The 11,181-nt window shown below is 58.9% G+C and overlaps 1 protein-coding gene across 3 annotated transcripts in view; it reads right to left on the bottom strand.

The window, feature by feature from the left end:
• Window positions 1–326: 326 nt before the first annotated feature.
• SLC9A1 (solute carrier family 9 member A1) overlaps window positions 327–11,181 on the bottom strand; it is a 52,761-nt gene continuing 41,906 nt past the window's right edge. The window contains exons 3-13 of one of the 3 annotated variants that reach the window (XR_008200908.1): window positions 9,722–9,972; window positions 8,610–8,827; window positions 7,265–7,467; window positions 5,698–5,787; window positions 5,173–5,243; window positions 4,877–5,050; window positions 4,543–4,657; window positions 4,273–4,374; window positions 2,760–2,832; window positions 755–2,196; window positions 327–555 (exon numbers count right to left, since the gene is read on the bottom strand). Coding sequence is in view for 2 of the 3 variants with exons in the window: in XM_052656447.1 (XP_052512407.1) it covers window positions 1,850–2,196; window positions 2,760–2,832; window positions 4,273–4,374; window positions 4,543–4,657; window positions 4,877–5,050; window positions 5,173–5,243; window positions 5,698–5,787; window positions 7,265–7,467; window positions 8,610–8,827; window positions 9,722–9,972 (1,644 nt within the window). In the remaining variant the exon portion in view is untranslated. Of the gene's footprint in view, window positions 2,197–2,759; window positions 2,833–4,272; window positions 4,375–4,542; window positions 4,658–4,876; window positions 5,051–5,172; window positions 5,244–5,697; window positions 5,788–7,264; window positions 7,468–8,609; window positions 8,828–9,721; window positions 9,973–11,181 lie in introns of all 3 variants that reach the window. The other 2 variants (XM_052656447.1, XM_052656458.1) reach the window with 2 other exon arrangements.

Here is an 11,181-nt window from a genome sequence, read left to right as displayed (position 1 = left end):
CACACACAAACAAACACACACAGAGACACCCAGACACATAGATACACACAGACACATGCACAGACACACACAGACACGCACACATGGCTTTCCTGGCAGGACTGATGAACGCCGCCCTTCTTCAGAAGGAGCCGAGGGCTGGGAGCCTCCTGCTCTGCTCACACCTGTGTCCCTGGCGCTGGGTCCACGGGAATCAGCACAGCAGCACCCGACATGGACGAGGCGTCTCTCTGCACAGCCACTGAGCCAAGTCCTTCAGGTGCCTGGGCCACCTTCCTCCCCCAAGTCCCTGGCACCCAGGAAGCAGCCCTCAACTCTATCAAAAACTCACATGGATTTATTAGAATATGAAAAAGATTCGGTTTCTTCTGTACAGGCGGCAGAGCGGCAGCAGCTGTGGTAGCTTTGAACACGGTTGTCAACGTCACCCTTGCATGGGGACTCCTGCCCAAAACAGTACTTTCATGGAGAGGAGGGGGAGATGAGCACCGTCTGCCCAGTCCACTGGGCAGGGGGATGCTCTGACTATTGCACGATCCTGGGGAAAGGAGTACCCTAGAGAGAAGGACAGAAATCACCAGGCCTGGGCCGGGCCCATGGCAGCCTCAGGAGGAGGCCTGTATTTCTGTGAGCGAAAGCCTCTGGGGCCAGGGCTCTGCTCACCCACCAGCCCCAGCCAGTGGGAGATGCTCAGGGGACACCCCGCCCCCTTCCCAAGGACAGGGTTCTACAGCAAGCTGAGTGCAGTGCTTACAAGAGAGGTCCCAGGGGCCAACGGGGCCGGGGAGTGGGAGGAGAGAGAACAGGCCAGCAGGAGCTGAGGGCCAGGCCCAAGAGAAGGAAGGTCCCAGGAGGCCCAGCATCTATGAGTTAGAGAAAGTCACCATTGGGGCGTCCGTGTGTGTGTGTGTGTGTGTGTGTATGTTGGGGGTGGGGGTGGTGAGGTCATTTCTGAAATCAGAGCCCTGTGGACAGAGGACTGATCTGGGGAGTGTTGGGCAGACAGGCACGTATGCGGATGAGTGATGCTCTGGAGTAGGATGGCAGGAGTTCTGTTCAGGCAGGGGTTTCAAAAATGTTTTAAAAACAGGAATGCCCTCTGTGCAAATAGAATCGTACATGGAAGTGTGAATAAACGAAACAGATAGAAAGGCAGCACTCTCTGGAGCTCCGATCAGCAGCCCCTGAAGGGCCCAGTGGTCCCCGCTGGAGCCCAGTTTGGAGAAGCTGAGTCCCAGCTCCAGACAGAGCTCAGAGGTGCCCTCAGCCTGCAGCTCTGAGTAAGGACAGGTCAAGTGAGGTGGCCAGGGTGAGAGCCGGCAGGGGGACAGTATGGCCACGGTCCCCAACCCCTCCCCAAGTCCAACGCCTGGTCCCCTAGTCTCTTCCCTGTTAATGGAGTCCCCGGCTCCTTCCCTTCCCAGGAGGGACCAAGGCTGAGCCAGAGGCTCTTTGGTTAGAAACTAAGATTGACTTGAATGAGTAGGGTGACAGAATGGGAGGGAGCCCCGCAGAGGTCTAGGGGACTCAGAGGCCCTGGTCAGGGTAGGGAGAGAGCTTGGCTCGGGAGGGGGCAGGGTTTGCCTCACAGCCAGGCAGGTCCGCCTCCGATGGATGGATCAGGAAGGCAGTTCTGGCTGGAGGGAGGGCGCTTCCCGGGAGGCAGGGGGAAGCCGTGCTGCGGTGGGGGCTGTGGGCCCAGCTGCCATGCGGTGGGGGTGGGCTGGGGCCAGTCCAGGTTGGGAAGGACGAGGGGAACACCCCCCACCCTCCACCCCCCGCCAGCAGCCCTGGCTCTGGTAGGAGAGTCCGTGGTGGGAGGGCACCGCCCACTGGCCCCCACTCCGTGTTACTGGCCCTTGGGGATGAAAGGCTCTCCCTCCCCAGGCTCGGGGTGGGGGCCTGGGTCACTGAGGCAGCGCTGTATCCTCTGAGAGCTGGGGCTGTCGCTCGGCGCCGGGGTGAAGACGTCGTCGGTGCCCGGGGACGAGGGCTCCTTGGTCCGCATCGTGAGGCCCCCATCGGGGTCCTCGTCGTCCTCCTCCTCCTCGGCCAGCCTCCCCGGATCCCGGCTCAGCCCCAGGACCTTGCCCTTCAGCTCCTCGTTCACCAGGTCCACAGACTCAGGTGACTGCGGGGAGGCCGGGTCTATGGTGATCACAGGCAAGTCGGCCTTGGGCTCATAGGCCAGTGGGTCTGCGAACCAAGAGCAAGGCGCACACTGGCTTCCGGCCCTGAGCCTTCCCAGTATGCGGCCCACCTCTGCCCGCAAAGAGTCAGCCTGTGAGTGCGGTGATCCTGGTATGCTTCAAATCACTCTGCACGGGCCTTTTACGAGGCCAATAGTTCCTCCTCCCCTCGGACTGCACTCTCCAAGGTAGGACTGTGCTCCCCTGCTCAGCCCTGGGGCTCCCATAGGAGTCCCTGCTTCAACGAAGAGCTCAGGCTCCTCCTGAGCCCCTGTCCTGGAAGGCCTGCCTTGGTCCCCCACATGTCGGACAGCCCAACAGTGCAGCCCCCTCCAGCCTCCCCGCGGGCACCCAGCTCCTCAGCGTGAGCCCCTCTGTGGAGCACTCTGTCCCTGGGGAGGACGGCAGGGCCACTCTTCTGGGGGGCCCCCCTCTGGTGAACCCCCAACTCCACCTGACATAGGAGGAGCTCACGGCTTGGCCTGTGAGAAGCCCGTCCTCCCTGCAGGCTCTCTGAGGCCCGTGCCCAGCCTCGAGGCTCCTCACGGGGCCCCCCACAGCCTGCCTTACCTGAGCCGATGCGGGCCCGCGACATGGTGGGCGAGTCCAGCTTGTGGGCCGGCACGGTCAGGTAGTTGCTGATCTGACAGAGGAAGAGCAGGTGGGGGCAGGGGGGTGAGCAGAGGCACCCCGGGCCGGTGGCCGCACACCCTTCTTTGTGTGTCTGGGGTGCCCGCGCCTCTCCGCCCATGCCCGTGGCAAGCCTGAGCCAGTGCTTTGTCCTGAGGGCCTGGCCCAGCCTCTTGTCGAGCTCCAGGGTGACCATGAACACTCCCACACTGTCCCACCTCTCCCGTGGGGACACCAGCCCAGCCTCTAGCTCCTGCCCTCATCTGCCTCTAAGGACAGACCCACAGTCGACCTCAGGAATGTCACCTGGGCCCTGGATGACCCCCGAGATTCTCAATGCAACATGCTCCAGCTGAACTCAGCTACTTATCTTCCTTCAAAACCTGCTCCTTCCTTGGTGTCCCCTCAGCCACCCCACCCGCCTACCCCAATCAAAGGCCAGATGTGACCCCTGCCTCCTTTTCCTCTTCCCTCGGTCCCACCTCAAACTGGTAACCAAGTCTTGCCACTCTGACCTCCTAAATGTCCCTTGAATTCTGCCTGCTCCTCCCCTACCCCGCCACCCCCCTAATCCACCCGCACCCCTTCCCATGTGCTTCCCTTGCTGAGAACCGTTCATGACTTCTCCATGCTTTGGAAGAAAGCCCAAACCCTTAACGCCATTAACAAGCTTCCTTGAAAGCTGAGCCCCTCAGTCTGTGTCAGGAACTTGTGTATAGTTTCTTTCCTTCTGCCTGGCCCTTCTCCTGCCCACACTCCCTCCCCCAAGACTCTCATTGCTAAGCGCACTCTGACCACTTCCTTGTTTGAGGTGCTCAGAGTCCCTTGCACTTCCAGTTCTGCCCGGGGCCACTGTGTGCTCCATAATGGAGGGACTGGGCTGTTGCACCACCGGATACACGGAGGCAATTCTGCCGCTTGGCACTTAGGGAGAGCTCCACAAACACTTTCCTGAACGAATGAATGAAGGCATGTGTGTCTTGCTTTCTGATTCTGAGCCTTAGTTATCCTTTCCTCTTAGCCTTAGTTTTCTCACTAGAAAATGAGAGGTTAGAGCACGTGGATAGACTCTTCTAGATCTGATACCTGAGGACACAGTGGGGAACGGGGGCCTCTTTGCTGCTCTGAGTGGAGAAGAGGTGGAGAAGGCAGCTTTCTGGAACTTTCCCTGGGGCTCAGCCTTTGAAACACATGGGGTGTGTGTGTGTGTGTGTTCAGTTGCTAAGTTGTGTCTGACTCTGCAACCCCATGGACAGGGGAGCCTGGAGGGCTGCAGTCCTGAACACAGGAGGGCTACAGTCCATGGAATTTTCCAGGCGAGAACACTGGAGGAGGCAAAGACACCAGATGGGAGTGGCTCTGTCTCCCAGAGGGCTGGGTGGTGGTGATGCAGGCAGAGGAAGAGCCCAGGTTTCCAGAGAAAGGCAGGAGCCGGCTCCAGCTGCAGACACACCTTCTGCTCCAGTTGCCTGGCCTTCTGTCTCCGGAGCAGCATCTGGTTCCAGGCCTCCTCGTAGGGGTCGGCCACCAGCGTGTGTCTGTTGTAGGACCGCAGCTGTGGGAGGAACAGCTGTCAGGCAGGCCCAACCAGGCCCCGGAAGCTGGGCCTGGAGGGCCTGGGGTGGCTCTGGGCCTGTGGAGCAGAGGAGGGTGGGGGTGGGGGTTGGGGGTGGGGGGCTCCTCTGCAGTAAGTGAAGTGGGCCGGGCAGGGGCAGCCCCTCACCCTCTGCCTGGTCTTCTGCAAGTTGTTTCTCAGGATTTTGCGGATCTCCTCTTCCTTGTCCTTGGACAGTGCTGGTAGGATGCGCTCGGCTGGCAGGGACTTGGGGTGGATGTTCCTGGGATAACAGGCCTCAGATTAGAAAATTCCTGGGACTCTGGGGGCTGGGGCAGGACAGAAGGGTCCCCTGGGGATGATCCGGTTGGGTGTGCCAAGCCTTGGGTCCTCAGTGTGATCTGCCCACCCAGTGGAATGACCTAGGGACCTGCTCCAGGTGGGTGTTGAGGGGTCAGCATGTGGCTTGCAGAAGCGGCCGGGGTTGGCCACTAGCACTCACTGCATGGAGACGGTGGAGACGGCCGAGGGGATCTTGCCCATGCCCCCACTTTCCACCAGCTCGATGGCCTGCTTCATCTCCATCTTGTGGTAGAAAGCGATGAGCTGGGGCTCCTTGGAGCGCTCACCAGCTATCAGACACTTCTTCACGTACTTCTTATTAAACCGGTTGAGCCTGGTGGGAGGTGGGAGGAGATGGGTGAAGCTGGCTCCTGCAATGGGAAGATGCCCAGGCCCCTGGGGGGAGACCCTTACCGGCCCCTCCCCGCCCTCCTGCCCACTAGGCCTGCCACCTACTTGTCTTTCCAGTGGTGGTGGCCGTAGTGGCCACAGATGTCCTCGATGCCTGTCAGAAGGTGGTCCAGGAACTGAAACGTGCCCAGGGCCAGGTCAAGCCTTACTACTGGGCTCCTTCCGGACCAAGACTCCTGAATGGGCCCCCACCTTCCACCCCAGTGCTGCTCTGCTCAACCCAGCCCTGTAGTTCCAGACGCAGCCAGGAGGTGGCGCCCACACCCCACTCATCCTGAAGCCCTGTGGACCCCTCCAGCCCTCTGCCACTGGGGCCCAGCTGAACCCTCTTCTCTGAATCCACTTGTGCCCAGCACCTGGGCCAGGTTTCTGCAGAGGCAGAGACGGCATGACGCCCTCTCCTCAGGTTCCTGGCTGCTCACACCACCCCTCGCTATGGGGTGACCTGGTGACCTCAGGAGGCACTGGATGAGGGAGGAGGGGCTGACTGAGGACATGGACGCAAGGCCTAGCTGACCCCTAGCTCCCTAAGCCTCCTGCAACACAGGGCCCAGGCCCAGCTGCCGGTACCTGCGTGTGGATCTCCTCGTTGATAGAACGCTTCGTTTCTTGCTTTTTCTTCACAGCCAGCAGGTCTACCAGGGGCCGAATGGTCATGCCCTAGGGGGCGGGTGGGTGTCAGGCACTACAGTTCTGCCACCCTGGCAGGGAGGCCACAGAGGTCCTCCACCCTAAGGTCCCTGAGCCTGGGATGCCCTTTGCTCTGACGTCCCCAATCTCCCAACATCCAAGCTGCGTTTATATTAAGCCCACTTACTCCTGAAGACATGGCCAGGGGGTTCACATCCAGCCAAGGGACTCACACACAGGCCAGCTAGCCCGGGCCAGAGTTCAAGCGTGAGCTCCACCACAAATGCACTGTCACCTAACAGGGAAGACCACCTCTGCTCTGGCCCCCTTGCAGGTTTTGACCCAGAAGGACCCAGTAAGGACAGCAGTAGCTAATCTAACTGCACACTTGTCAAGTGCCAGGCCAGTGGTGTTTTCACTAGAATTAGCATTTCAATACCTGCAATGACCCCTTCCTTGTCCCCATTGTACAGATGAGGAAACTGAGACTGAGAGAGGTCAAGTAACTCCCTAAGGTCTCACAGAAGTAGTAAAGCTGGATTCAAACTCAGGCAGGGAGGTCCCTACCTCAATGCTGCGTTCATTAAAAATTGGCTTAGTAAACCAACTGCAAAATAAGGTGATAAAATATTTTGGAAGATGGAAGCAGGGCAAGATGATCAAAGAGGCAGCCTCTTCTCCTTTTAAAAGACAGAAGACAAGTCCAGCCCCAGGAAGTTTGCTCTACACTGTGCTCTCTGGAGAAGGCAATGATGTTTCCCACTGAGGGCTTGTCTAGGGTTATGATCCAGGAAACATGGAGCAAACACACAGATGAAGTGTTTCTCACTTGCCCAAAGTCACGGGTCAGATAACGAGAAATGGTTTACATCATCTCAAGTTGGGCTCCCTCAGGGACTCCAGGGGTGGGTGAGGTTCTCAGCTAAGCCTGGGTCGTTCAAATGCACAGAAATCACAGCCAGCAGCTGGAAGGAGTCTTCAGGATCAGCTGGTCCAGTCTCCTCACTTCACAGATGGGCATCTGAGACCCAGAGATGGGAGGAGAATCTTTCCGGCTCACACTGACAGCAGCAGAGTTCTGGCTAACGACCTCCTCCGACAGCGCCGCTCAGGGGCTGTTTCGCCTTTCCAGCCCCTGTGCTGCACTACTGCCCCCATTTGACTGATGTGGAAACTGAGACCCTAAGAGAATAAACCACTTCCCCAAATCCCTACCGTGAGCTTCATGGTCCTGCTGACTGGACACACTCCTCTCAGCGCTACCTGGGCTCCTGACTGAGCTGGGCAGCATCACTCCACAGTGACACGTGACCAGGCTCTTCCTTTGCAACTGAGCACACTGAGGCCCGGAAAGGCAGGGGCTTGTCCAGGGCTGCACGAGGTGCTGCTGGAGCTGGAACTACAACCCATGCTGCCCGCTGCCCTCCTAGCCCCGCTCGGGCATGCGCTTCCTCTTTCCTGGCAGGGTCAGGGTCCCCAGGCAGGGCTGCTCTGCCCTGTCCAGCACCTGCACAAAGACGGTGAAAAAGATGACGGTGATGATGGCCGTGAGGAACAGGTCACACATAGGGAAGTGCTTCTTGTCCAGGAGGTAGCCCAGGGAGAAGGCGATGGCCCCTCGCAGGCCCCCGTAGGCGATGATGAACTGGTCCTTGGGGGTCAACTTCACGATGCGGAACTTGTTGATGAACCAGGTCAGGCCCAGCACGCCTGCCAGGGAGGGGAAGCAAGGGGTCAGACTGTCCTAGCCCCTCATGCCTTCTGCAGCTGGGAGATTTTCTGTTTGGAGGAAGCCTCCACTGGTAAACCCACCCAGCTAATTCATATCTCAGGTCCCTCAGTCCAAGGTGCTCCTAATCCCTCAATCCGAGAGTTGGGTGGATCTTTAAGGGAGGTCCCTCACCTGTATATACTTTAGAGACATTACAGAGGCCTCCAGGGGCTGGAGGGCAGAAGGGTACCAGGAAAAGAGATGAGACAAGACTGGCTACAAGTTGATACCTATTAAATATGATAGGTACACGGGGCCTACTTTTCTATGTGTTTGAAATTTTTTGTAATAAAAAGTTGTTTTAAAATGCTAGGGCTTCCCTGGCAGTCCAGTGGTTAAGACTTCATGCTTGCACTGCAGGGAGCACGGGTTCGATTCTTGGTTGAGGAACTAAGAGCGCACCTGCAGCATGGCCGGGGGGGAAAGAAATATTGCAGAGGGAGGTCGGAGTCCAGGCTCAACCCCATAGCCCCGGAATCTCCAGAGGATGAGGCCCAGGATGAAAGGGTTTTTAAGACAGCACAGCAAGTTAAGTGCCACACCCAGACCTAACCTCAGAGAGGAGGTGAGATCCATGGGCAGGAGCCACATGGTCACTGAGGTAACGTGCATCCAGAAGGTGAGGCAGCTGCCCAAGGGCCTGAGGCCTGGTTCCCAGCGGTGCCCAGGTGTGCCCCGGGGCTGGTAGCAGCAGTTGGGAGGCTCTGCAGAAGACTCCGCAAGTGCCAAAGTCACGTGTGGGAAGAAGCGGTGCAAAGACCACAAACCTGAACACAGATCTGGCCCTGGGGGCCTCAGTCCCCTCCTCAGATACTGACTGGCTCAGAGTCCCAGGGTTGCTGAGGCCTCTTCCACGTGCACACCATGGCTGTTTCCCCCGGGAGCGCGGCCCTCTATCCCCTCCAGGGCCCATAAGGGCCTCAGCGCTGCAGGGAGCGGGAATGGGGAAGCCCCCGTCCTGCAGGGGCGCTGGGAGCAGCCTGGAGCCAAGCCTGCCACCTCCACACACAGCATGCACCTAGCTGCCACACGCACACACCCCCTGCCACGCGCACACCCCTCTCCGGGCCCAGCCCCTCACCCAGCACTCGGGCGATGAGGCAGAAGAGCAGGGTGCTGATAACAAATGTCCAGTTCCAGTGGTGGGAGCCGGCCACGGTGGAGACGCCCAGGAAGATGAAGATGAGGGTTTCGCTGACGCTGCTCCACATCTTGAGAAAATACTTGATGGTCGTGTGGGACTTGTGGGAGATGTTGGCCTCCACGTAGGGGCGCATCACCACGCCCGAGGCAATGAGTCTGGGGGTCAGGGGAGGAAAGAGCGGGGAGCGGGGTTCAGAGTTGAGTCGCACCTTCCCAGGGCGCCTCCAGAGACAGGGAGGCAGGCAGGGGCCGGGCGCCTGAGCTCCTCTCACGGGTCAGACGCCTCTGCCGGCTTCCAACCCCTGTTCTCAACACTCTCAGCCAACCCTGCAGACACGGGTGTATTCTGGCATTTTCCAGGTGAGAGATCTGAGACGTGCAGAAATGAAGTCACCTGCCCATGGTCACACTGCCACGGAGTGGCAGAGCTAAGACACGAACAAAAGAAGTTCTGCCCGGCTCCTAAGCCTGGGCCTTTTCCCCGAGGCCCTGCGGCCTCTCCACCTGACAGGGGTCACGCCTCTGGCCACAGGTTTATCCCCACCAGAGTGTGGTGTCCCCGCAGGAAGCCCTCCCAGCCTGGCGCCCACACTCGGGCTCCACTCCGACTGGCCCAGCCTCCTCATTGTCACCCCCATCCCCGTCCCCCAATCCAGCCTTGGCACTTCCAGTGACTTCCCCTAGCGGAGCACCTTGACACCTCACGGCTTTCCCGCTCCCCCTCTACCATCCAACCCCAACTGCAAGATGCAGCTGGGGCCTCAGGACTCCTGCTGCAAGGGAAGTCCTGAGCACCCTCACTAGGGCTGCTGAAGGGAACAGCGGGTGCGAGTGCCTGCGTCCGGAGACCACCAAGGTACTCCCTTTGTAACAAGAGAATAAAAGAAATAGCTGGGCTAAGGCTTTCCAGAACCTTAAACTCCGTGCTTCCGGGCAGCCCTGAGACTTGAAGCCTGGATCCGGGGGGCTGGGCCCTGGGGAGCTCCCTTTGACCCTCCAAACCCGGGGGAATCTGGGTTGGCGCCCCCCCCACGCCACGCCCAGACTCACGCCATGATGCCCGACAGGTGGAAGAGCTCGGCTGACAGGTAGGCCATGTAGCTGTAGAGGAAGACGAAGAGCGGCTCGATGACGCGGATGTGCGAGGTGAAGCGGGAGGTGAAGGCTGCGATGACCCCGTAGACCACGCCCACGAACACCCCGCCCAGGGACACCACGAAGAAGCTCAGGAAGCCGAGGATGATGTCCACGATGCCCACGCGGTCGTAGTTGGCAAACTCCTCAAAGAGGTGATACAGGACCTGGGAAGGGTGTGCAGGCTGGTTGGCAGGCGGGTGGGCATCCTGCCCTGTGGCTCCTGGGGGTCACCCAGGGTGGGGCCCTGCCCCATGGCTCCTGGGGTTCACCCAGGGCAATTCTGTCCTCTCTGTTGACCACAGCCAAGAGGTGGCAGAGGAGTCTGGGGGCCAGAGGGTCTATGGGCCTGCAGCGGGCTGTGCAGAAAAAGAGCCCAGCTCTGCAGCCAAACCACCTGGGTTAAAATTCTGACTCTGCTGCTCCCCAGCTGTACACATGGGGCAAATGACTCAACCTCCCTGTGCTTCAGTTTTCCTGTCCAGAAAATGGGGGCAATAGTACCGACCTCATAGGGCTACTGTGAGATTCAATTAGTTAATGAAGGCAAATTGCCTATCACAGCATTAGCTGCTATTCACCAAGCTCATCGTGCACGCCCCTGCCTGGATTTTGGTCTTTCCTTCAGTGCAAAGCTGGGAAAATTCAGATAATGAACTAGAATAGGACTTCTTAACTGCTGAAGCTTTCTAAAAATACACTCGGCCAGCCCATACTCCACTTGGATTGTCTGGAAGTGGGACCCAGAAATCTCTGTTCAACAAGGCCCCCAGGGGGTTGCAATGAACCACCGAGTTCAGGCACTATGGAACCAGAGGCTCTCCACGGCTTCCCCACCTCTGGGCTGGGGAAATAAACGGTCATTGTAACACCACCATCAGACTTTAAGTGGCACTTCATACACTGTAAAGCCCTTTGATTGTGGTCATCCTGTTTGCCACACAACAGCCTCATGAGGTAGGCAGGCTAAAGATGCTTGTTTCCTTGCTAAACTAAAACTCAGAATGGTGAAATGATGTGCCAGAGGACCCCCCCACCCCCCGGAACCCCCGCCCAGGAGCAACAGCACTGGGCCCAGAGCTTGGTCCCTGCCAGCAGTGGATGGGCCTCCCTGGGGATCCAGCTTTGAGTTTCTATCTGCCTCCTCTTAGGTGCTGGTTGCCTGGCCTGCTCCTAGACAGCTCTGCCTGGAAACCAGCTGGGGAGTGTCCAGGCTGAAGGAACACAGAGGCAGTGGGGAAGAAGACCTGGGGATCCCCGAGACAGACCCTCCAAAGCCCCCAGTACCTGGGCCACACATGGAAGCAGGGCACCTTTGCTCCAGGGCCAAGGCCTGAGGCCACACAGCTTGAAGGAAGCCTTCAGCCCTACCATCT

Source organism: Budorcas taxicolor, chromosome 2, assembly GCF_023091745.1.
Source record: "Budorcas taxicolor isolate Tak-1 chromosome 2, Takin1.1, whole genome shotgun sequence".
Classification (NCBI taxonomy): Eukaryota; Metazoa; Chordata; class Mammalia; order Artiodactyla; family Bovidae; genus Budorcas; species Budorcas taxicolor.
This window is presented reverse-complemented; position numbering and strand designations above follow the sequence as displayed.